The 22,387-nt window shown below is 42.6% G+C and overlaps 2 protein-coding genes across 2 annotated transcripts in view; both read left to right on the plus strand.

The window, feature by feature from the left end:
- Positions 1 to 15,178, plus strand: part of prkcea (protein kinase C, epsilon a) — a 37,432-nt gene extending 22,254 nt beyond the window's left edge. The window contains exons 3-15 of the mRNA XM_056429354.1: positions 2,791 to 2,956; positions 3,042 to 3,076; positions 3,906 to 3,994; positions 4,262 to 4,391; positions 5,335 to 5,477; positions 6,302 to 6,404; positions 6,928 to 7,121; positions 8,384 to 8,557; positions 8,657 to 8,811; positions 9,128 to 9,266; positions 10,150 to 10,338; positions 12,197 to 12,343; positions 13,356 to 15,178. Of these exons, the coding sequence (XP_056285329.1) occupies positions 2,791 to 2,956; positions 3,042 to 3,076; positions 3,906 to 3,994; positions 4,262 to 4,391; positions 5,335 to 5,477; positions 6,302 to 6,404; positions 6,928 to 7,121; positions 8,384 to 8,557; positions 8,657 to 8,811; positions 9,128 to 9,266; positions 10,150 to 10,338; positions 12,197 to 12,343; positions 13,356 to 13,502 (1,811 nt within the window). The 3' untranslated portion in view covers positions 13,503 to 15,178. The remainder of the gene's footprint in view (positions 1 to 2,790; positions 2,957 to 3,041; positions 3,077 to 3,905; positions 3,995 to 4,261; positions 4,392 to 5,334; positions 5,478 to 6,301; positions 6,405 to 6,927; positions 7,122 to 8,383; positions 8,558 to 8,656; positions 8,812 to 9,127; positions 9,267 to 10,149; positions 10,339 to 12,196; positions 12,344 to 13,355) is intronic.
- A 463-nt stretch (positions 15,179 to 15,641) lies between these two features.
- On the plus strand, positions 15,642 to 20,744 carry epas1a (endothelial PAS domain protein 1a). The gene is made up of 9 exons (XM_056430404.1): positions 15,642 to 15,667; positions 16,562 to 16,728; positions 16,995 to 17,251; positions 17,335 to 17,419; positions 17,598 to 17,698; positions 17,765 to 17,928; positions 18,311 to 18,417; positions 18,503 to 18,671; positions 18,987 to 20,744. Exons 1-9 carry the CDS (start codon positions 15,642 to 15,644, stop codon positions 19,039 to 19,041), a joined length of 1,131 nt encoding a protein of 376 aa, XP_056286379.1. The 3' UTR covers positions 19,042 to 20,744.
- Positions 20,745 to 22,387: the final 1,643 nt, after the last annotated feature.

The raw sequence follows: 22,387 nt of genomic DNA on the forward strand, positions 1-22,387 counted from the left end.
CTACGCCGCGATCGACTGGCAGGTCGCGATCGACGTGTTGAGACCCTGATCTACAGGAAGTAAAAGTCGTAACAAGGTTTCCGTAGGTGAACCTGCGGAAGGATCATTACCGATGAACAGACCGTCTGCATGAGAGCGGACAGAGTTCAGATTGAAGTGGTGTATTGGAAGCTCATTTTGCAAGTGACTTTTTTTTCGTCCCGACTACCAACAACAGACGGATTGGAAGCTCATTCTGCGCATGCGTTAAATGCGTTTTAAAAAAAACTAGTTAAACCTGTAATTGAATTAACTGAGTTAACGCGTTATTTTTCACAGCACTAATATATATATGTGTGTGTGTATATGTGTGTGTATGCAGCAGTATAGTTTTTCTGTATAGTGACGGATAAAGAAAACAGTGAAGAGAAAGGGAGTAGATTCTAAAACTAGTAGGTGAGATTGAGCCACGGATTAGACACACACACACACACGCACACACACACAACCACACACACACATCCACACACCCACATGCACACACTTATGCAGACTCAGGGGTCAGAGTCTTGCCCTCCTCATCGATGATTGGACACTCTGTGGTGACCTCACGACCCACTCCCCACCCACTCCTGAACTTCAGCTGGCATGAGTGCTCGTGATGTTAATGTATGCTGATAAAAACAAATGGTGTGTGTGTATGTGTGTGTGTGTGTGTGTGTGTCTGTGTGTCTGTGTGTCTGTGTGTGCATATGCTGATAGGCGGGATGGAGAGATGGAGGGTGAGAACTAGAGGAAGAGGTGGTATTTTTAGCGGATTTCCTTTTTTTTTACCCTGGTGCAATCTGTTCTCTGCAGCTTCAGAGGCTGGGAAGAGTTGTTCCTCTCCTCTCCTCTCCTCCTCCTCTCCTTGAACATCTGTTGTTCTCAGGAAGAAAATAAAGACAATAATCTGAACTAATCTGACCATCTGCAGTCTCTCCTTCTCTGGTTCTTCATTCTTTTCTGTTCCCTTTAAATCTTGTATTCACTTTCCTTAAAGCTTAAAAGATAGCCTTCACGAATCAGCACTTAAAAATGACCAGAGAAATGTTGTTTTTTAACAAAAAAAGCATCTTATTTTTCAATGCAATATCTTTTATTTATTAAAGTTATTAATTAGCAATATGTGCTTGGAAATAAGGACATAGATGTAGAGCAGAATCTTTATTTCCTCCAAGAGCTGTAACGAATAGCCGACTAATAATGGAGATTTACCTGAATATCTTTGAGGTTCAATAAGACATTTAAAGACCTTATAATTCATAAACTGGGAAGGACATTTTTACATTACAATTTAATTTGTGCATTATTTTTTTTGTATGCTATTAGAACATTTAGGTAAATAGTACTGAGTACAGGTACTTAGTATTTATAAATTAGGAATCTACTGTTACTGTGAAACAAAACAAGACACAAGTATTACAATCTTATTCTATCCGCAGTCGTATTCTGTTTTTTAGGAGTATTTTAAGTTAACTTAAGCTTCTTTACTTCACTTCTACAGATGTATCCACAATCTCATCCATATTCGAGGAGCCGTTTCAACTGTCACTTCAACTTCCTCCACAATTTCATTACCTCAAAGCACTAAATTGAATATTGCACACACATATCAAGAATAACTAAATGTTGTTTGTCGTTTAGATCCCCTTTAATCTCCACAGACTTTCCTCCACAAATCTACAATCGCTTGAGAAGCGGTTGGATAACGGCCACGCTTCTATTGTTATAAATGTTTACGTAACATTGGTTTTAATCTCCATCTGTAGTTCAGCTCTTTCCTTCTCCTCCCCCTCCGCTGTCTGCTGGTCTTCTCCACGTTTCTGTACAACCTGAATATTCTGTCCGTCCGTATGTGTGTGTTTACTGGACGGCCATCTCCCAGTTGGTCATTCAGATGAGAACGTTCGTCTCCACGACGATCGTTCCCAACTGTTGTTAAGCCTCATCACCCCTCCTGGTCAGGACACCTGTGTGTGTGTATGTGTGTGTGTGTGTGTGTGTGTGTGTTGGTAGCGGTGGTGTCAGTGAGAGGGGGGAGACAGCTTAACAGGCCATTACTGGGATCACTTTGTTTTACATAATACATCATCCATCTGTCCTGGATACACACACACATGCAGACACACACAAGCACACGCACGCACACGCACACACACGCACACACACTCGGTCCCTAGACAGCCTGTCTGTAATCGAACTCTACAGTAACCACATCTATAACGCACCCAAGAGAGAGATGGGAGTGTGAAAGACAGGCAAACTAGGACAGGAGTGCAGAGGGAAGGAGTGCGTATGGGAGTGAGAGTGGAGGTGGTTCTCTTGTTTTAAGATTAACCTCGGAAGGCATTTATCTTTCCGGGGAGATGCAGCGAGGAAGGGAACGGCTGGTTGGATGGTGCTCGCTGAGGAGGAGTATTTTAATATGCTGTCCTTCGTTTTAGTGCCCACACATGAAGGTATAAATAGCACGCACACATACATATGCATAGGAATCTGGTAGGTGTTGGGTGGGAGGGAGGGAGGGAGGGGGGGGGTCATGAGAGTCTGTTGAATGATTCAACATTTCCAGCAACATGATGAAAATCATCCGTATTTGTGCAAAGCGTCTCAGAAAGTCAAATCAATGGGCGGGGAGAAAACATCTCTCTAAATGTGTGTGAACGCTGATTTCACACTTACTCAGCAACACAAATGGTCTGAAAGGTTTTTTCGGGGACACATTTGTGTTGATAAACTTGTGTGTGTGTGTGTGTGTTCACCTGACAGCGACCGCGACCAATGACAATGAGGAGCGGGTGTTTCGAGAGAGGATCGGCCCTCGCCGGCGACAAGGCGCCGTCCGAAGACGCGTCCATCAAGTCAATGGACACAAGTTCATGGCCACCTACCTGAGACAGCCAACCTACTGCTCACACTGCAGAGATTTCATCTGGTAGGCAACAAGGACACATGTTCGATCCCAACGCACCTGCTGCTATGTTTCCTTCAACCAACCTCCTCTGTGTGTGATCTGGTAGGGGCGTGCTGGGGAAGCAGGGATACCAGTGTCAGGGTGAGTACTTTTCTCTGGCGGCTTCCAATTTCTCTGCACATCATTTATTATTTAAGCATGAGAACTCTGGAGGGATTACACGCTGCTGAATGACAGCTGTGATTTGGTCTCAAGCCACCGTCACCCAGAGCCACAGATGACCTGCATTACACCAACAACATCTGCTATTAAAAATGCTCATGAACATTACTTTGGTTTATTTAATAAGGGACAGTGCACATTCATAAAAAAAATTGTGTGTCGATTTTTCAGAACATCGGTTCAGTTTTACCGTTTCTGAGCCGGTTTTCTTCGGTGGAATCAAACTTCCTAAATATTCAGCTCGGAGTCAAAGTGCTACTTAACTCATTTGTTGGGGCACTTAATTGCTGCTCAGGAATTATAATCGTAGCACTAATCATAATGTGATGTTGTAGAGATAATTCATTTTAAAACATTGTTATCCAGGTTTTACTGGGTCGTCCAATATTAATGTTTTGTCCGGAGAGTGTTACCATAGATACCCATCTCACAATAACCCATGTAAAAAAATATAAATCAAGTAAAGAGAGAATTTGTTCCTCAATGGAAGTTCCTCACCATTTTCTTACGGCCATTTGCGTCTAGCTTTATATTATCTTTAATAAATAAGAGTCCGTCCCCATATGGCACCGTTGTCTGGCTTCAGCGGGGCTCTATGGCGCTCTTCATCCCAGCGTGACAACAACAAAAATATTCAAAAATATTTTCCATCTAATCTCGGGGATATCATTCGTGATAACATCACATATTGATTATCAAATGTTACTGGCCAAACTCAAATGTATTGGTGTTGATGCTGTGCTTGCAGTGTGCACGTGCGTCGTCCACAAGCGCTGCCATGAGCTCATCATCACCAAGTGTGCCGGTATGAAGAAGCAGGAGGACACGCCAGAAGAGGTACATGCTAACAACACGCAGAGAGTATTGTTGGTAAAAATGAAAGATTGGTTTAGAGGGGAATATGTCCTCTTTAACATTTATAATCACGTAGGAAAAACTGAATACAGGCTCCGTTCAGGTCTTTCAGGAATAAATCGGTGTTCCTTAAGGTTACATGTGCATACTCTGTTCTAACACTTGATCCACATGTAGTATTTATACAATAATGCAACAATAACCTCTTTGTGACACTCAGTGTGTGTGTGTGTGTGTCTCCCTCTGTAGGTGGGCTCACAGCGGTTCAGTGTTAACATGCCCCATAAATTCGGGATTCACAACTACAAGGTCCCCACCTTCTGTGACCACTGCGGCTCCCTGCTGTGGGGCCTCATGAGGCAGGGACTGCAGTGCAAAGGTGAGTTCATGTGCAGTGGGGAATTGAAGGTGTCGGTGCACATGGGATGCCTTTAGAGGTGCTTGTGTTTTGCAACCCCCCTGAAGCCTAAATGGGCATGTACAGTATTTAAAGGCTGGGAACAAAGAAACTAATTACTTAATGTTTCAAGACATATTAATGCATCTTATAAAAGCACTTTAAGTCACAATGAAATGACAAACATGTTCACAGTTAACTGTTTAATAATAAATGCCAGCACATATATTTGTATCTCTGCCAAACAGGATAATATTTTTGAAGCCATGTCTATCCCATCAGTATCTGTCTAGGTGTATGAATATTTTATTCTTTAATTTATTTTTCTTTAATTAATTATTGATTTTAATAATTGTTCAAAATGTAAAATATGTTCAGATTTTATAAAGCTGCAGCCTCTCAAATGTGAGGATTTCGTGCTTTCCTCTGTTTTATAAATAATTTGAAACGTGATCGAGATGCCAACTTAGTTTTCAGAACATTTATTCAGAAAGCTTTATTTTATGTTATACACTAAGCAATTAATTGAGAAAATAATCGATAGATTAGTTGATAATTAAATCATTATTGCAGCAATAGCATCTCAAGATAACCTTCACTGTGTTCCTCCTGGATTTTGATATCTTTCAATAACTGACATCATAGTGCAACGGGTATTTCTGGAAAAAACATACCTGTGTTCTTGCAGCTGGGATGAATTCATCTTAAATCATTTTAATATTTGATATATTTATTAAACAATGTCTTTCCAAAGTAAAATAGCGTGAGCCTGCAGGGAGGTTTCTCCCCAGTGTATTGATCACACCTTCCAGCACAGCTTGATGTCTTTAACAAGGCAACATTTTATAAAAGGTCCGGTGTTTGAGCCAGAGAGCCTTCCTGAGTTCAACCTGAACCATGTCCATGTGCTTTTGTTGTCATGCAGTGTGTAAGATGAATGTGCACAGGCGATGTGAGAGCACTGTAGCTCCGAACTGCGGTGTGGACGCCCGAGGAATCGCTAAGGTCCTGGCCGACCTGGGAGTCACGCCGGACAAGATCTCCAACACCGCACTGCGCAGGAGGAAGGTGAGCGAGGAAGATGTTCCAGTGTTCACGTCTGTCCAGGTCACTTTGATGACTTCAAGTAAAACACTTCAACGGTTTTTAAATGACCCTACATACATCATCAATACGCCTCACGAGGGTGGCTTCAACCACAGGGTTTTTCAAACCAGAAATTACAATTTTGGGAGGGGGATTTAGTCCTTTTTTAAAATTAGTTTATACTTTTCTCTGATATATTATTCCTGATGTCTTTTCATCACGTTTCCCCAGAATTATGAGGCACTGCTTCTTTGTTGCCTGCGCAGATCATTTCCAGTATGCTGCATCTAACATTAGAAACCATCAACTATACGCTACCAAGTTACAAGTACAGTTTAAGTAAATGAAAACAACTTATCTGCTGTTTTCTGTTCAGATCATATCAACTATTTGTCGACTACGACCTCCAGATATCCAGCAAAAGCCACCACAAGGAGAAATAAACGCTGAATACTGTACATTTCACACTTTCATGCTGAATCCTCTCAACATGAGGCGCTCACCAACTAAAAAGCTACACACAAAACGCTTCATTCTCATTCAAAACAATGACAAAAAGTGCCGCCAGGCTGCTAGCATGTGCCTGATCATTGCCTTGTGAAGCTGGTACCTGCCTCTGATTGGTTGGACCTTCTGGTCTTTCTGACTGCAGTTTTTTAGTATTTAAAAATCTATTAATTACAAAAAATAGTAAAGCTATTTGTATCCTGCTGAAGGTGTAGCGAGTCACACACTCAAAGTGAGATTCAGCTCTCTGATTTGAAGAGTTGAGCCCAAAGGAACGGTCGTGTTGTCTCTCTCTCCAGCTGACTCCGGGGCAGGACCCTCCCCAGTCTCCTCCTGAGCTCTCCCAGACTGAGGACATCAGCTTCAGCCAGCCAGCTGTCCCCACCTCCCCCTCACAGCAGGGTGACACTGAACACAACACACAGATTTGACACAAACAGGCATTTCAAAGCCTCTCAGGATGAGTTCTTAGCAGCATGTGGTTTTAATGTGTTAATTTTACCAGTGAGAGGTAGTATTTCCATTTCAGGAATAATATTGTTGCTCCTTTGAATGTGTTATTGTCCTTGTATATATAAGTACATTATCTAAGAATTATCCCCTACCGCCCGCCACCATTTGCTTGTCACAGTTAGTCATCTCACACTTTGCAAAGCCAAGGAATGAAAGTTAACTTTCTCTTTGTGGAATGATTCCCAAACGTTGATGAACAACTGCTGCTATTTAATCACCCTGAGATCATATAACTGAGTCCTCACTGGTTTCAACAGAGGATGTTGTGGTCATCTTTTGAAAGTTTATTGAAAAGTAATCAGCCACAAATAATGAACAACATTTCTAAAAAAGAAAAGGAAAAAAAAACCTGTCAAAAACAGTCGGCCTGTTTTCGCTGATGTCGGCTCTGCTTTTCCGTCGACACCCACAGACTTGGCACAATTAGAGCGCCTGCAGGACGCGCTGTCACTCGACCAGCAGGGACCCCAACACTCCTCCTCCTCCACCACCTCCTCTTCCTCCTCGTCCTCATCGTCGGCAGGCAAGGAGAACGGACAGCTCCAGAGGAGGAGCCTCAAGGACTTCAACTTCATCAAGGTTCTCGGCAAAGGCAGCTTTGGCAAGGTGCGACGCCACAGCGGAGGCGGCTGACAGTGTTTGTTTGTTTACTGCCCATTGTGTTCATAATTGAAACAGGGTGTTTATTTTGTTCTATTAACACCCCGTTCATCATACTTCCCATTATTCAGATGAGACGTCAGTGTTTTTAGGGACCAGCATAGAACATTGATGTTGTATGGAGGCAGCTTCTTTTACACATTCCCTTGTCACTGCACAGCGAGTCTGTATTCAACTCTAGTTTGAAAACTGTCACGAACAAAATGGTGAAAACTGTCTCACATGCAGTAAGGGGTTAATATTAAAGCTAATCAATGTGTTTGTTTTAACTGAGCCTTTTAGCTTCTCTCAACTTGACTGTTTTAAGAATATACACTTTTATTAATCCCCAAGGGGAAATTAGTTCTCTGCATTTAACCATCCCTTAGTATTAGCAGGCAGTGGCTGCGTGAAGCGAAGCGGGCAAACTGGGGGTGGGTTGCTTGCCTCAGCTCAACTTGACTGCAACTAAGCGGGGGGGAGAGGACACCCCCAACCCACCTCCCCTCTCGGCCCTCCCCTTACCCCCCTAAGCCGCCCCACTCTCGCTAAATCAAATCTGATAAAACAATCGACTCATTTTAACCCCAATTCGGTTCAAATGACTTTGTTAGCAAAGTTAAAACGAAACTCACGGGACACGAACAGCTATTTGGTAACTCGATGTTGGTGTCACGCGGGACGCGAGCGGCGACCTCTTGGTTGAAAGTCTCGTGTTTGTTTGACCCACTCACCCTGTGTGGGTATTTCTGATCAGTCGTTGCACTCCCGGAGAATTTTCTTTGAGAGTCTGCGGATCAGTTTACATTGAAGTTACTTGAAAGCCTGGTGCGTCTCATGCAGGCTCTAACACGGTGCCTTGTGGAAGGGTATCGGATGCGGAGGAGCCTGACGTCGGTATTTGACGCGCTGGGAATGAGAACGGCCGTGAACGCCACAAAGCAGCTGACAGACAAAGATAGCAGCGAGCAGCTGGACATTTAGCTGCTGATGGGAGACCAAAACAGCATTTACGTTCCCCAAACGTCCATCAGGTCATCCCACGTTCCCCCAAGTCCGAGTCAACACATTCAGATGTCTTGTTTTGTCCGACCAACAGTCTAAAACAAGTATATTTTCAGTTTGATAATTTCTCACCCTGCAGTCCTGATTCTGATTTCGACTGGTTTTGTGATGCATATTTAATGCATAACGATAATTTCCCCTCCCGACTTTGATCCGTCAAACAGGTGATGTTGGCGGAGTTCAAGGGGACGGAGGAGGTTTACGCCGTCAAGGTTTTGAAGAAGGACATGATCCTGCAGGACGACGACGTGGACTGCACCATGACCGAGAAGCGCATCCTGGCCCTCGCCCGCCGACACCCCTACCTCACCCAGCTCTACTGCTGCTTCCAGACACAGGTAGGACCACCGAACTGCACACGGTGGGACGGTGTTCTCTGTCCCATAACTCACTCTCTCTCTCTCTCTCTCTCTCTCTCTGTCTCTCTCTCTCTGCAGGACCGTTTGTTTTTTGTAATGGAATACGTGAACGGAGGAGACCTGATGTTCCAGATTCAGCGATCCAGGAAGTTTGACGAGCCTCGCTCTCGTTTCTACGCCGCCGAAGTCACCTCAGCCCTCATGTTCCTGCACCGCAACGGTGTCATCTACAGGTAAACCGCCCCAGTATTGTGTGACGTGTTCCAGCAGAGGACTGCTTTGGGAAAACTAGAAAAGCTAGAAATATCAAGTAGATTCTTCATAATATTCAGATTGAGATGATTTGAAGAACTTGAGGATGATTAAGGAACTTCACAAACGATTGTCCCACCAGGAAGATGTTAGAGGGGTGCATGACAACATGTTCGATTCTTTAATTGCATTTCGTGGTGATTCTCACACTTCTTTTGTTTTTTACTTTTCATGCTCACTTCATTGAGCTGCTATGGAAACCAGACGGTGCTAATTCTCTCTGTCTTTGCCTCTCAGGGATCTGAAGCTGGATAACATCCTGCTGGATGCAGAGGGACACTGTAAACTGGCGGACTTTGGCATGTGCAAAGAAGGCATCAAGAACGGAGTGACCACCACCACGTTCTGTGGCACGCCTGACTACATCGCGCCCGAGGTGAGCTGAGCCGTCCTCAGGCCGCTCTCCAGGCCGCTCTATCGGCTCCTCTGTCGTCTCTGTACACTCAATACTGTTACTGGATTAATCACTTTGTCAAGACAATGTCAGAACATATTTAAATAAACGCACCAAGTCAACAAACAGTATGAAGATGTTTTGTCGGACCAACAGTCTAAAGCTAAAATTTTATTTTAATGTTTATTATCATAGAATACTAAGAAAACTAGTAACTACTCCGAATATTTCATTATTTGAATAGACAATTAATCCTCTTATCAATCAAATAAGTGATGAATTCTTCAGTTTTAGTTACTCATACTTAAATATGAGGGACGATGGGTACACATATTTTCATCACCTATGAAAACCAGCACAATGACTTTCATCCATCTGAATATTTTAGGGAAATATTTCAGCTAAATTTCCCTTTCCTTTTTTGTTACTATTTTCTTTTATTCCATTTTATTTCTCCTTTATTTCATATATCTTCTTTTCCTTTAAATAGGTACAAAAATAACAACTTTTTCTTTTACTTGTGATTATGTTCAGGATCAGTATTTCAGTAAACTAAATGTTAAATTAAGTTTATTCCCTGGAATGGACTTTACCATCCTGACGTGGCTCATCCTGAAGTTTTTCTCCCATTAAATGTATTATTTAATCCTTAAAATAATCTGTGAAATATCTTTTCAGAATGTCTTCTGTTGAAATACCATTTGAGTGTTTGATTTCTTGAGCACAAACATTGCAGTTAAGACGCATTTCCTGCGTGTTGGTCGTCCGAGAACTGCGGACTGGGAGTTTCCTCATCAAGTCGTTGTCCCCGTGTTACAGTTGTTCCTGTCCTCCATGTTGAACCCTGTCCTGTTGTTGGATTCAGATCCTGCAGGAGCTGGAGTACGGAGCCTCTGTGGACTGGTGGGCTCTGGGGGTGCTGATGTACGAGATGATGGCCGGACAGCCTCCGTTTGAAGCAGATAACGAAGACGACTTGTTCGAGTCGATCCTCCACGACGACGTCCTGTACCCCGTGTGGCTCAGCAAAGAAGCCGTTTCAATCCTCCGAGCGGTACGAGTCGTCTCTGCAGCATGAAACACAACATTTTCTTTGTTTGATTATTAATTAGAGTCTGATGAGCTATTCAACAACATTTAAAAATCTTCTGAAGGTATGTTCAGAATTATGAACAATTATTTTTGAATAACATATCATTTTGGTTGACAATTTAAAATCATAAGAAATATAACTGCGAACAAGCAAAGTTCTGAATGTTTGGTTCACGTTCTTTAACTTCAGGGAGGAGATTCATATCCACAGCTGCCATTTTGTTGAGATTAGATAACATTAAAAAAAAAGTATGATGCAAGAGATTGAATTTTTTTTAAATCCAGATGGTAAAATACATCAGAATGCATTGATTTTTTTGGGTGGAGGACAAGCTTGTAAGTGATAACACACGAGAGACACAAAGCAGGCCTGCTAGTGTTGATGCAACACTATTGAAAAGGCTCGATTTCAATGTTGAAATTGAGTCGTTTAAAAGCTTTTGGAACAACAAACAGGTCAATGTTGCGCTTCTCTTTGCTCTGACACCAAGCAGAATCACAAAAAGTCAGTCGAAGAGGTTACAGCAGTAATAATGCGATCATAAAACCAAAGTGCTCTTACAATACTGAACAGACAGCAGAACAAAAGAGACGCGGCTTTCAGTTGCAGTAAATAACACCAGCACTCCACTGGCCGGTTTCATCACTCTGCCACTACGCCTCTGTTTGTACCACAGAGCCATTAATGCCTCGCTCTATTATTAGCACTGAAATGCTTTTTGCTCAACCCCTCGTGCTGCTTCGGTCCTCTTCATTTTATGGGTGAAGCCACAGCTGAGCGTCCTAAAGGGAGTTGTTTTTCACACGCGGCAGACATAAATCGGTAAACGTAATAGGTGGCGCACGTGCGTGTTCGGGTCAGGCTGAACACATTCTTTTTATCTATACGCGGCACATAGGCGCGTCTGAATTTTCCCTGATGTGGAAACGACAGTGAAGTCTCTTACAGTTAACGTAGGCCGGTGGGAATGCAGCCTACGCGGACTGCAGATCAGGAAATGGAACGCAGATATTTTGCCAATATCTGGACGAGAATTTGGACCGGCAGAGCGATACACGTACACATGACATACACACTGGGGCTTTATAACATTTTTAAATAAACAATATCTATTTTGATGCTTTTTTAATGCACACTGGAACCGTTTCCCCCATATATAGCCGACATGTCTTTGAATAAAATGGTGTAATATGTAGCCCCCTAAAAAACGCTTTACGTTCTTATTAATTATGAATTGTGGTATAAATATATGTGCGCTTTGCCATTTATCCTCTCCTGTAACTTGTGACACACACACACAGACACACACACAGACAGTTATTTTAGAGAGCTGCATTCGTTTTGACAGGTTGTGTTGCGAGTATTAATCTCATATTGTCGAGTTTCCCATTGGCTTACATTTAAAATGATATGACAACCATCTTCACTTCCTCTTACACTCTTACACCTGCACAAGTGAACAGGAGACACTGAGTTTACACTAAGGATTAAGTTGCTAAAACGGATTCAAAAAGTCCAACGTGAAAGTTGGCAACACAGCTTGTGCGTGCTTATGTGTGTGTGTGTGTGCGTGTGTGTGTGTGGATGTGCGTGTCCCGCAACAAGAAACATGATATTCAACACACGCTTATGTTGCAATACAGTTGACTACAAAAGAAACTTGATGTGCTCCACTTACGACCCAGAAAATATGTATGATAATGAAACTGATTTCTCCTGGGGAGGCAAATTCCTGCCCGGCCCCCTGGAGCCGGCCCATAATGCTGGTGCAATTTTTAAATCAAGAACGTGTGTTTTGTGTGTGTTTGTTTGTGTGTAGTTTATGACCAAGAACCCGGCCAAGCGCCTGGGCTGCGTGGTGAGCCAAGGCTGTGAGGAGGGCATCAAGACCCATGCCTTCTTCAGAGAGATCGACTGGGTGCTGCTGGAGCAGAGGAAAGTCAAACCGCCCTTTAAACCCCGTATTGTAAGCAACACGCGACACAAGCACACACTCATGTTTTATTAACTGTGAATCGCTGTGACAAAACTGTGAACTGGTGGTTTCCATGTGTTCATAACATTCAAAAAGTTGCTGCAAGAACACTCTCCTCTGGTGGTGAGAACAGTCCACTGCACATTTAGTCATGGAAAAGAAAGGACATGTTCATAATATCAACATTTGTACTTATATTGGGTTGTGTAAATGTATGGCTGCTTTCTGTAAGTACAAAGTTAAGCCCTTATGCATTCAATGAGATGCTCTTATTTTGTTAAATATGAAAACGATCTTTGTGGATTTTTTTTTACATTCCTCAAAGTAAATTCCCAAAAAGTTATTATGTTGTTGTGGTAACAGAAATTAGAGCTTGGCTTTGGTTTTCAATTTTTTTCACGAGTTTTGTGTTACAATTATTCAGTATTTCACAATAAAATGCAAACAGCAAAGATCACAGGACAGTCTCCAGAAGAACCGTATTGAAAATATATAAAGATGAATAATTAAATACCAAAGGCAGGATCTGTTTTTTACATGATGCTGGGGTCGAACAAAAATTAAAATTTGTTCCCGGGTTCCATAAATGAAGCATTACTATAGCTGATTATTGTAAAGAGGAAACGAGGAGGAGAGGAAGGAGACACAGCAAGAGGCACCGACTCAGACGCCGCTGATTATGAAAGAGCAGACCGAGAGAGACCAACGGATGAAGTCCACGCCGTGCCGAAATAAAAGGGTGCGATCAAAGCGTGTGCCGGCGTGGCCAACTGACCACGTTTGTAGCACCTGTGCCACTAGTGGAAAAGTTAAAGTCTGGAGTCCTTCACCGAGAAGGCAGTGAGTCTCTGTGGTCAGAACTCAGAAGGTGTCACTCTAACCTCACTTTGGGAGCACTAGATTGAAGCGAAGTTTCCTCCTCTGACGTCTTTCCCCCGTGTGTGTGTCTGTGTCTGTGTGTGTGTGTGTGTGTGTGTGTGTGTGTGTGTGTGTGCCTCTGCAGAAGACCAAGCGTGATGTGAATAACTTTGACCAGGACTTCACGAAGGAGGACCCCGTGTTGACGCCGACGGACGAGGCCATCATCCAACAGATCAACCAGGAGGAGTTCAAGGACTTCTCCTACTGTGCCCCCGAGGAGACGCCCTAACACACACACACACACACACACATATCCAACAACACTAAACCTGGCCAGATGTATGCACACATCACTGACATTCATACAAGAAACATAAACCCCTTTACAAACACACAGACACACACACACACACACACACACAGACACACGGCCACTCCTTTACTTTTAAGCTATTGGTTGTTGTTACTTTTTTGAATATTCTTTACTTGCATTGTGTTGTTCTTGCTGCCTGAGTTTATTATGAATATAAATATTAATATGACTATGAATATGCACAGCTGCACCTGCTCTCACACACACATTCCCACGTTGCACATCTTTCATAAACATTCAGAAACACGACAATCCCCAGTTTGACTCCAACACAAACACGCTCACTGCACATGCTCAGACGACCGAAACACACACAAACACACACACACACACACACACACACACTGCTTCTCTCCCCCAGCACCAGGACTGTGCAGTGGGTGCTGTGTGCAGAGGCCTGTATATATATCGCTGTGTTGAGTGGCTGTATTGTGTCGTATTGTCTGCTAGTAAAGGAGAGTCGTGGCGCATGGACAAGCACCCTACCTGTGTTATTACTGTCCTTATTGTGGAGCAGTTAGGGCCAAATATTTGTGCAATACCCTGATTATCTATATATTTTATTTGTTTCTTCAAGTGTTATTTTTGTCTTTTCTTTTCTCCTCAAAATGTGTGTGTATTATTTGTGTGTGGTATGATTGAACTCTTGTGCTCATCATGCTGCTGTCTCGTGTGGATAGAGTGAATGTCGAGCTTACGAGTTACAGGCTATTGAACTAATTATGTGGAGCAGAGTGTTACAGGCGGCCCGTGTAGCAGCGCAAAGACCGATTTCCAGCTATTTCATCCATCTGCTAGTTTCAGTGTCCGTGGCTGTCCCGCCAGCCAGAACGTGCTGCTGGCCCGTGGGCGTTTCTTTTTTCTTTTTTTGTCGTGAATGTACATGTTTGTATGTGAGAATGCGTGATTTTTCTTTCTCCCTGTCAGTGCGTGACTTTACTCAGTATTTCTGTTTCTATAGTTACCATCAGTGTTTTCTGCCACCCCCCCCCCCCAGCCCCTTTCCTTCCCCTCTCCTCCAAAGCACCAATTCCCCTTTCCTGCCTCCAGCAGCCATCTCACTCAGCCAAAACCACTTGCTTTTCAGACTTTTGCTATTTTTACAAGAATGGCTTTTTGTTATTATTGCTCTCTTTCTTTTTTAAATTATAATTCATATTATTGTAAAGTGTATCTGGAGGAAACCTTTGTGTATAATACTATAACTATACTCTCATAGGTCTGTTACAGCCGGGCGAAAAGAAATGTGGGAAACCAGCAGCTGAATTACCTCTCATTTCCAATACACACACAAGCAAAACACCACATACAGACTCTCTCCTTTGCCTCCTCCCTCTTCTTCTCACTCTCTTTCTGACAAACACACACACACGCACACACAGAGAAGGACTGTTGTCGCGTGTACTGTACAGTGATCTGAAGGTGAGCTGGCTGCTCTGTGTGCAGTAGAGTCGGTGTGTAGTGAAGCTTTGTGTACCCAGGGGTAGGGCTGTTCCTGGTCACACTATCTTACTCTGTGCCAAAATGTAGTGCAACAGCCGGGCTAGTCCTGTCTGGTCTGATTCCAATAAAACACTGAGCTGTCTACATCACTCGCAGACTCGTCTGTGTCGTCTTTCCTCCCCTGTTTCTTGTGTCGATTCCCGCCCTGCTGCTGTTCAGAGGCAGATCTTGTTCTGTGGGATGCTTCAAAGTTTGTGTGAGAGAAGAAGAAGTGAAGGGGGAGGGGGAGAGAGGGAGGAAGGGGAGGGCTAGGGTTATGCTTTTCCTGGCCGGCTGACCTATCATCGCGCTCAGCTTCAGAGGCCCTGCAGGTGATGCACATGCAGAGGGGAGAGGAGACACTTGCTGTTGAAGTCATCTGTGCGCCGGGGGACCACATGCCTTGTGGCATTTGGCACCACTAATTGCCTCTCTGATTAATTAGACGACCTGTGATGGTGCAAATTGTAGCGGGGAGATTCCCCGCTGCGCTGTGAAATCCTACTGCCTCCATCTCTTTTATTCAGAGCCAACTTCCACCATGACGCCGGATCGAGGCGCCTGCTGGAGGCAATGACAGCCGACAAGGAGAAGAGAAGGTAAAGCTGCGTGTTGCCGGGGGGGAACTTCTATTGTTGGGCTGTAATTGAATTGTGTCTGGTTTGGTCAGTAACTGGGATGTGGCAAGCCCAAAAGATGGTGTGGCCACACTGTAGGCATCTAGATCACTTGAATCTTGACCGCAATGCTGTCCTGGCCCATCTGCTCATAAGTGATGGCAGAAACATTTAAATGAATTTAGGAAAAAGAAAAGTAATGACACCCAAAGAAATGTAAGGAAACTCCAACAATCAAAAATGTTAGGTAAAAGTTCAAAGTACTAGCTGTAAAGGTTTTCTCTGTAAAAAGTAAGAGGAAGCAAGATTACCTCAAGTTGGCGATTTCTTAATTCTAAGCATGGTCTTAATATTAATATTTCATGCTTCTCTACATTTCCTCACAGTCTCATCAGAGAATATTAAAATGTCTGTCATCAAGCGGAAAACATCGTCCTGCAGCTTCTGCAAAATTTATCAATTATGTTTTTAGGTCATGAAGGTAGAATCTGAATGAAAGTTATAGCTATTGATAAGCAAAATGTACAGTAAACAATAAGTACATGTGCAGTATTGCCTTGTGAAATGTAGTGATGTGAACTGAGAGCAAAATACCTCAAAGAGTCTGAATAAATGCACCTTGCTTTCCTGGACCTTTGCATTTCTCATTTTGACTACATTGAATTTCTGGTAGAAAATCATGAAATGAATCTTCATAGCACCAAAATAAACACAACTGTACAAATGTTCATTAGAACAGAGAGTTCAGTTACAATCTCAACTATACGGAATTATAGTATTGTGTTGGTTTCTCTTGTATGAACAGCTAAGGACATGTAGTAGAAATGCAGAACGAGTTTACAGTGACTTTATTGTACTTTTTCCTGTTCCCTGCAGGGCGATCAGCCGCGAGGCTGCCAGACGGAGGCGCCGGGTGGAGTCTGAGGTGTTTGAAGATTTGTCTCGCCTCCTGCCGCTCCCACCGTCTGTCCAAGCTCACCTGGACAAGCCCTCAGTGATTCGCCTCACCCTCAGCTACATACGCATGCACACTCTGCTCAAAGGTCATCACACACAAATCACACACTTTAAGGGGGGGGGGGGGTTGCAACATATCACACCATCGCTGCTCAAAGGGTGTATAAAAATCTTACAGAATTAGCAAAAATATAATTAGTTCAAGGAAAAGGAACCGAACACACACACGGTTTCTTACACGATATTCACAATACTCCCCCTTTTCTTTTTTTATAGGTCCCTTCTGAAAATGTAGACTATAATAAATATACAGAACAATCAATTAAACCGCTTACTCTCTTGCACTGTTTAGGGGAGGCTTGGACAAAAGCACAGGCTAGACACAGAGTAAAATGTGGACGCGTGATGAACGGTGGAGAGGAACCTCGCGAGCATGACGGAGGACGTGAGGAAGAGGAGGAAGAGGAGAAAGAAACAGAGGAAATGGAGGCCTCGGAGGAGACAAACCTCTACCTGAGGATCCTGGAGGGATTTCTGATTGTCCTGTCCACTGAGGGAGACATGATCTACCTGTCTGAAAATGTCAGCAAGTACATGGGCTTGACACAGGTACACACACACACACACACACACACACACACACTTACACACATTTCTATGTGAATGATGTGTAATGGTATATTTTCTGACAGAATGAGCTGATGGGACACAATATTTTCGAGTTTACTCACCCTTGTGACCATGAAGAAATCAGAAATAGTCTACTTCTAACACCAGGTGTGTGAGCGTGTGTGTGCGTCTGTTTGTGTGTGTGTGTTACTATCGAGGATTGTCAGCAGCAAGAATCTGTGTTCAGATTTGGTTTCACGTTCTGTGGCTGTGTGTTTTATGGGAGATCGTACAGATTTGAGCAGGTTTTTCCCTGCATAACTTATATAATTGCTGTTTTCCTCAGAGGACGTTTGGTACGGTGCAAAGAGGGACTTGGTCCTGAGGATAAAAAGCGCTCTGACACCCAGAGGAAGAAGCACCAACCTCAAGTCAGCTACGTGGAAGGTTTGTGAGAACCAATACCACACAAGAGGGTGATGACCATACTTATAACGCTGGCTGTTGTTTTAGGTTCTCCACTGCCAGGGCCGGGTAAAGGTGTGTGTCGCCCCGTCTTCAGTGTCCTGCCTGTTGCTGACCTGCCAGCCTCTGCCCCTCTCACACACACTCCTCAGCACACACACCTTCACCAGCCAGCACAGCATGGACATGAGGTTCACGTACAGTGACCAGAGGTGATTTACACAAATGTATACCCAGATACAGCTTATTTTAACTCAGATGTATTTATATATTCAGCCTTTGTGCAGTTAATAACCATCCTGTAAGCGTGCTTTATTAAATCTTCTGATTCGCATTCATTTCATATTTAATGAGTGGAGAAAGAACTGTAGAAGAATGCAAAACCAAGAGCGGAAATAGTACTGCTCGTGTTTAACTTTGTTTTGGACTGAAAAGAAAGTTAACAAGGAAGAGTTGTCATTTAGTTTTGTAATATTGTTATGATATTGTAAGACGGGTTTATTTCGCAGTATTTTGTATAAATAAATTATTATTATACAAATAGTGTTAAATATTAAATTAAACAAAAATGGTTTCTTCTTTGTGTTTTTGCAGAATTACTCTGCTTTTAGGTTTCAGTACTGAGGAGCTGCTTGGCCGTTCCATCTATGATCTTTGTCACGCAATGGACATAAACCATTTGACCAAGAATCATCTCAACTGTAAGAAGTGATGCACACACACACACACACACACACACACTACAGACCTGTAGGTATCTCATGTCACTTCTTTCTCTCTCTGCAGTGTGTTTTAAGAGTCAGTCGGTCAGCGGTCAGTACCGGATGCTGGTGAGAAGTGGAGGTTACGTTTGGGTGGAGACTCACAGCGCCGTCATCCCCGGCTGCCGACCGTCCAAGTCCAGACCTGACGCCAACCAGCCACTCTGCATCCTCTGCGTGACCTATGTCCTCAGGTGTGTTTGCCCTATTTCCATGCAACATTCATGTAGCTTAGCTCAAAGAAGGTTTCAAGTCTTTGTTGGGTTCATTTTCCTGCTTCATTGAGAATAAAGGCTTCTGATTACCTTCATTATCCATTGTTGATTACTTTCATAACATTTCACACAGTTGAACATCTCCATCTTGAATTTTTTGTTATGTCAATTTACAACTATAGAAAAGAGAATAAAGCAGCAACCTGACAATGTTTGCTTGTGTTGTATGTGTTTTACACTAGAGTCTTATTATTTATGAATGGTTAATGCTATATTCATATATGTGTCTCGCAGCGGAGTGGAGGAGCCGTCCTTGCAGCTCTCCGTAGACCAGATCGTGCACATTTGAGCCGAATGAAGAACAGTCTGCATTCTCCAAGAAACAACAACACTGTTCTCTTGCCACTTCTGTTCATGATGAAACTTTTATGAGATAGGCAACGTTCTTCTTTCTTGTTTTTGTCAACCACTGATGTTTCTGTTTAGTATTCGGATAACGCTTCGAATATTTGGACTGTCTGAATTATTGAGAAATTATACATTTTAAGCCGGTTAACTAGGCCTCAAAGTCAAAGTTTTGCATTTTTGCTTCAGTCGCACAACTTCTGTCTTCCCTATTCGACAATTGAAAGCTTTATGTGTAGACTGTGGTGGACAGACAGTTGAGAGCGTTGTGAGAGTTGAAATATGTCTCTGACAGCAAGCAGCATGACCTTTTCCTGACCTCTCTGGGCCTGAACTTGCTTCCTGTGAGGTTTCCTTCTGGGCCGCCTGACACGTGGGGGGACATCTGACTGCCAAACATAATGCACACACACACACACACACACACACGATTGATATACAAGATACGCATTGTGCTGATAAGGAGATGTGAGCAGACGCAAGTCAAAGCCACAGCTTCCTGAAAGAGACCCTCAATAGGAAAGTTCTCGTGGGAACTCTTTAAACTTTTTACCTTTCGGCTTCAGAATACATACACACACACACACACACACACACACACACACACACACACACACACACACACACACACTCACAACCTTTTTTCAAGTTTCAGTTGTGGTAGTTTTACTGATGTGAATCTGAATTGAAAAAAGGAAGAAAGGAAATGCATGATGACAATAATTATGACGAGAAAACAGTTCAGAGCTAAAAGTACAATATTACGTTACATTATGGTTTTTGCATTCCAACAATCAATCATCTCAGCCATTGTTGAGAAAACACAATCCTTTACCAAAAATAAACACATTTACGGTACTTTTGCTATACTTTTGACTTCTACTCAGATTCAGAGAGAAAGGTAGAACTTTTTACTAAACTACATTTATGTGATGCAATTACAAGTAACTCTACAGACCTAAAACATATGATGAGCTCATGAATTATGATGCATTATTAAAGAACGACAGACAGATATGCTCTGAATATATATATATATATATATTGAGCAACTTTAAGTACATTTTGATTTCAGAAAATACTTATATACTTGTATTTAATTGACATTATTAATGCAGGAATTTTTACTTATCACTTTTTAGGACCTGAATTTTTCCCACCCACGATCAGATGGTGAACAAACAAATAAAACTGAGCTCTGAATTACCAAATCAAACCTTACCGAGTGACTCCTTTGCTTTTCTAATGTGCATATTGATTTAGCGCTATATATTCATATCAAAGAGCTTTTCAATCTGCACAGCAAACAACTTCCTCTATTCTAAGGGCGAATTTAAATGAAAAGCTTCTGTTATTACTTTGGGTCTCTGTAACCTTTTCTAATAATATGTTGACTATATCCAGGGCCTGTTGTGAGACACTTAAACAATGGGTAAACAAGATATCTACTTTGTTTTTGTTGTTGTTGTTTTTTACATCAACTGGAGGCAAGTCATTTCTTATTAAAGTCATTTATTTTCTACTCTGGTGTTCTGAGGACATGGTAAACTGTCTTTGCAAACCTTTATAAACGTGTATTTTATAGACAGGTTCAAATTACTATACAATTTGGGATCATTTTTATTGGTGAATTGGTTGCTTTTTTATTCAGTTTGATATTAAAGCAATGGACGTTAGTGGATTTGTCTTCTCACTCTCACACAACATGTCGGGAAAGACTCTGCCACCATCTAGTGTTTGAGGTGGCAATCATCAAGATCGCAGTCCTGATGATTTATAATTTATATTTGAGATACAAAAATTACATTTGCGTGTGTTTACAATAAAGAAACACTGGAATACAGTATTTGTTTCCAGGAATATCGCCACAAACAGTTTGTAATACTGCAAATATAAAAATATTGTAATACTTTCATCAGGCACGTGCACAGATAGACCCCTAGTGGTGCTCGAGCACCAGCCCTTTTGCCCTGGATGAGTAAAGTGCCCTTTTTGCTGTAGCCACTTTTTTCATTCATCCGTATTTAAGAATAAAAGTTACTCTCTGTCGTCAAGTCCCCCCAAATGTGTTTTAATATCCGACGGGGCATTTATTTGAGTTCTTGCGAGAATTTCGCCCCGACCCGCTCCGCGGCGCTCACGAGCCCCCCCCCCCCCGCCGCTCCCTCCTCCTCCTCCACTTCCTCCTCCACTTGGTGCTCGCGCAGGTCTCCTCGCGCCACCAAAAGGCTGCACCTCCTTCTCCTCTGACCCGCAGCATCAGACACACAGGTCCTGACGGCGTTTGTCCCCTGACGTTGTTTTGTGATAAATCAACCACAACATTAGCGCCGCTGAAAACATGACGTCACAACTGGTCCGACGTTTCCTAAAAAAATAAAAAAAATAAAAACTCACGAAATCAGTGATTTCAAAGCGTTGCAGCTGTTTACTGACGTTAGTTATGTTTAGAGAATAGAGAGGAAGAGAGAGAAGAGAGAGAAGAGAGAGAGAAAAGAGAGAGAGAGAGATATAATTCTTATTTCGTTCGAGGATTTGCGTGGCCAGACTGAAAAAAAATCATAAGGCCTCTCTTGTTCAGAGGGCCGGGCCAAATGTGGAGGCGGGCCGTATCCGGCCCGCGGGCCTTAGTTTGAGGACCACTGCTCTTGGCTGTTGATGTCTATCAATATCGCTCATTTTGAAAATGAGGTCAGAGGGCAATACGGATCCGTATCAGACCAGCGAGGAGGGCAATACGTGGCTGGCATGACGACCCATTAGCCAATCAGAACGCTTGTACTGTTGTTGCCATATAATAATTCATCTTTATTCATAAAGAAAATGTAAACTAGCGGTCTAATCCTGCCCAGAGGAAACGCAGGTCGAGGACAGCATCATCAGTGTAATGCTGCTTATGCTTCAACTCTGTCAGAGTTGTTTTTTGGCAATGGGTGCCCTTTTTTTTGGTTTGAGCACCTGCCCCCCAAAATGTCTGTGCACGTGTCTGACTTTCATTATTGGTCCACATTGCTCAATCATCATCGTGTTACCTCCTTCGGCAACTTATCTAACTTGAAGTTAATATTTTATCAGTATTATATTTGGAACCATTAGCTGTTACCAGTTCATCAGCTCCTCTTTCAGAGAAAATAAAATATGTCATGAAAATGAAGGTAAGTAAGATTAATATCCTGTACATATGCACCAACAAATGATATGTACCAACATTTAAAAAATAAGCAGTGAATAAAATAAAATAAATCAATATTTGAAAAAGAATGAAGAAGAAGCTGAAATGAAACCTTTGG

This window comes from Pseudoliparis swirei, chromosome 13, assembly GCF_029220125.1.
Source record: "Pseudoliparis swirei isolate HS2019 ecotype Mariana Trench chromosome 13, NWPU_hadal_v1, whole genome shotgun sequence".
Classification (NCBI taxonomy): Eukaryota; Metazoa; Chordata; class Actinopteri; order Perciformes; family Liparidae; genus Pseudoliparis; species Pseudoliparis swirei.

Excerpts from the sequence above, each read along its gene's own strand:
- epas1a (XM_056430404.1), top strand. The coding sequence starts at position 15,642 with ATGACAGCCGACAAGGAGAAGAGAAG. Across the intron at positions 17,252-17,334 it reads AGTACATGGGCTTGACACAG|AATGAGCTGATGGGACACAA; the intron begins GTACACACACAC and ends ATTTTCTGACAG. Across the intron at positions 17,420-17,597 it reads TAGTCTACTTCTAACACCAG|AGGACGTTTGGTACGGTGCA; the intron begins GTGTGTGAGCGT and ends TGTTTTCCTCAG.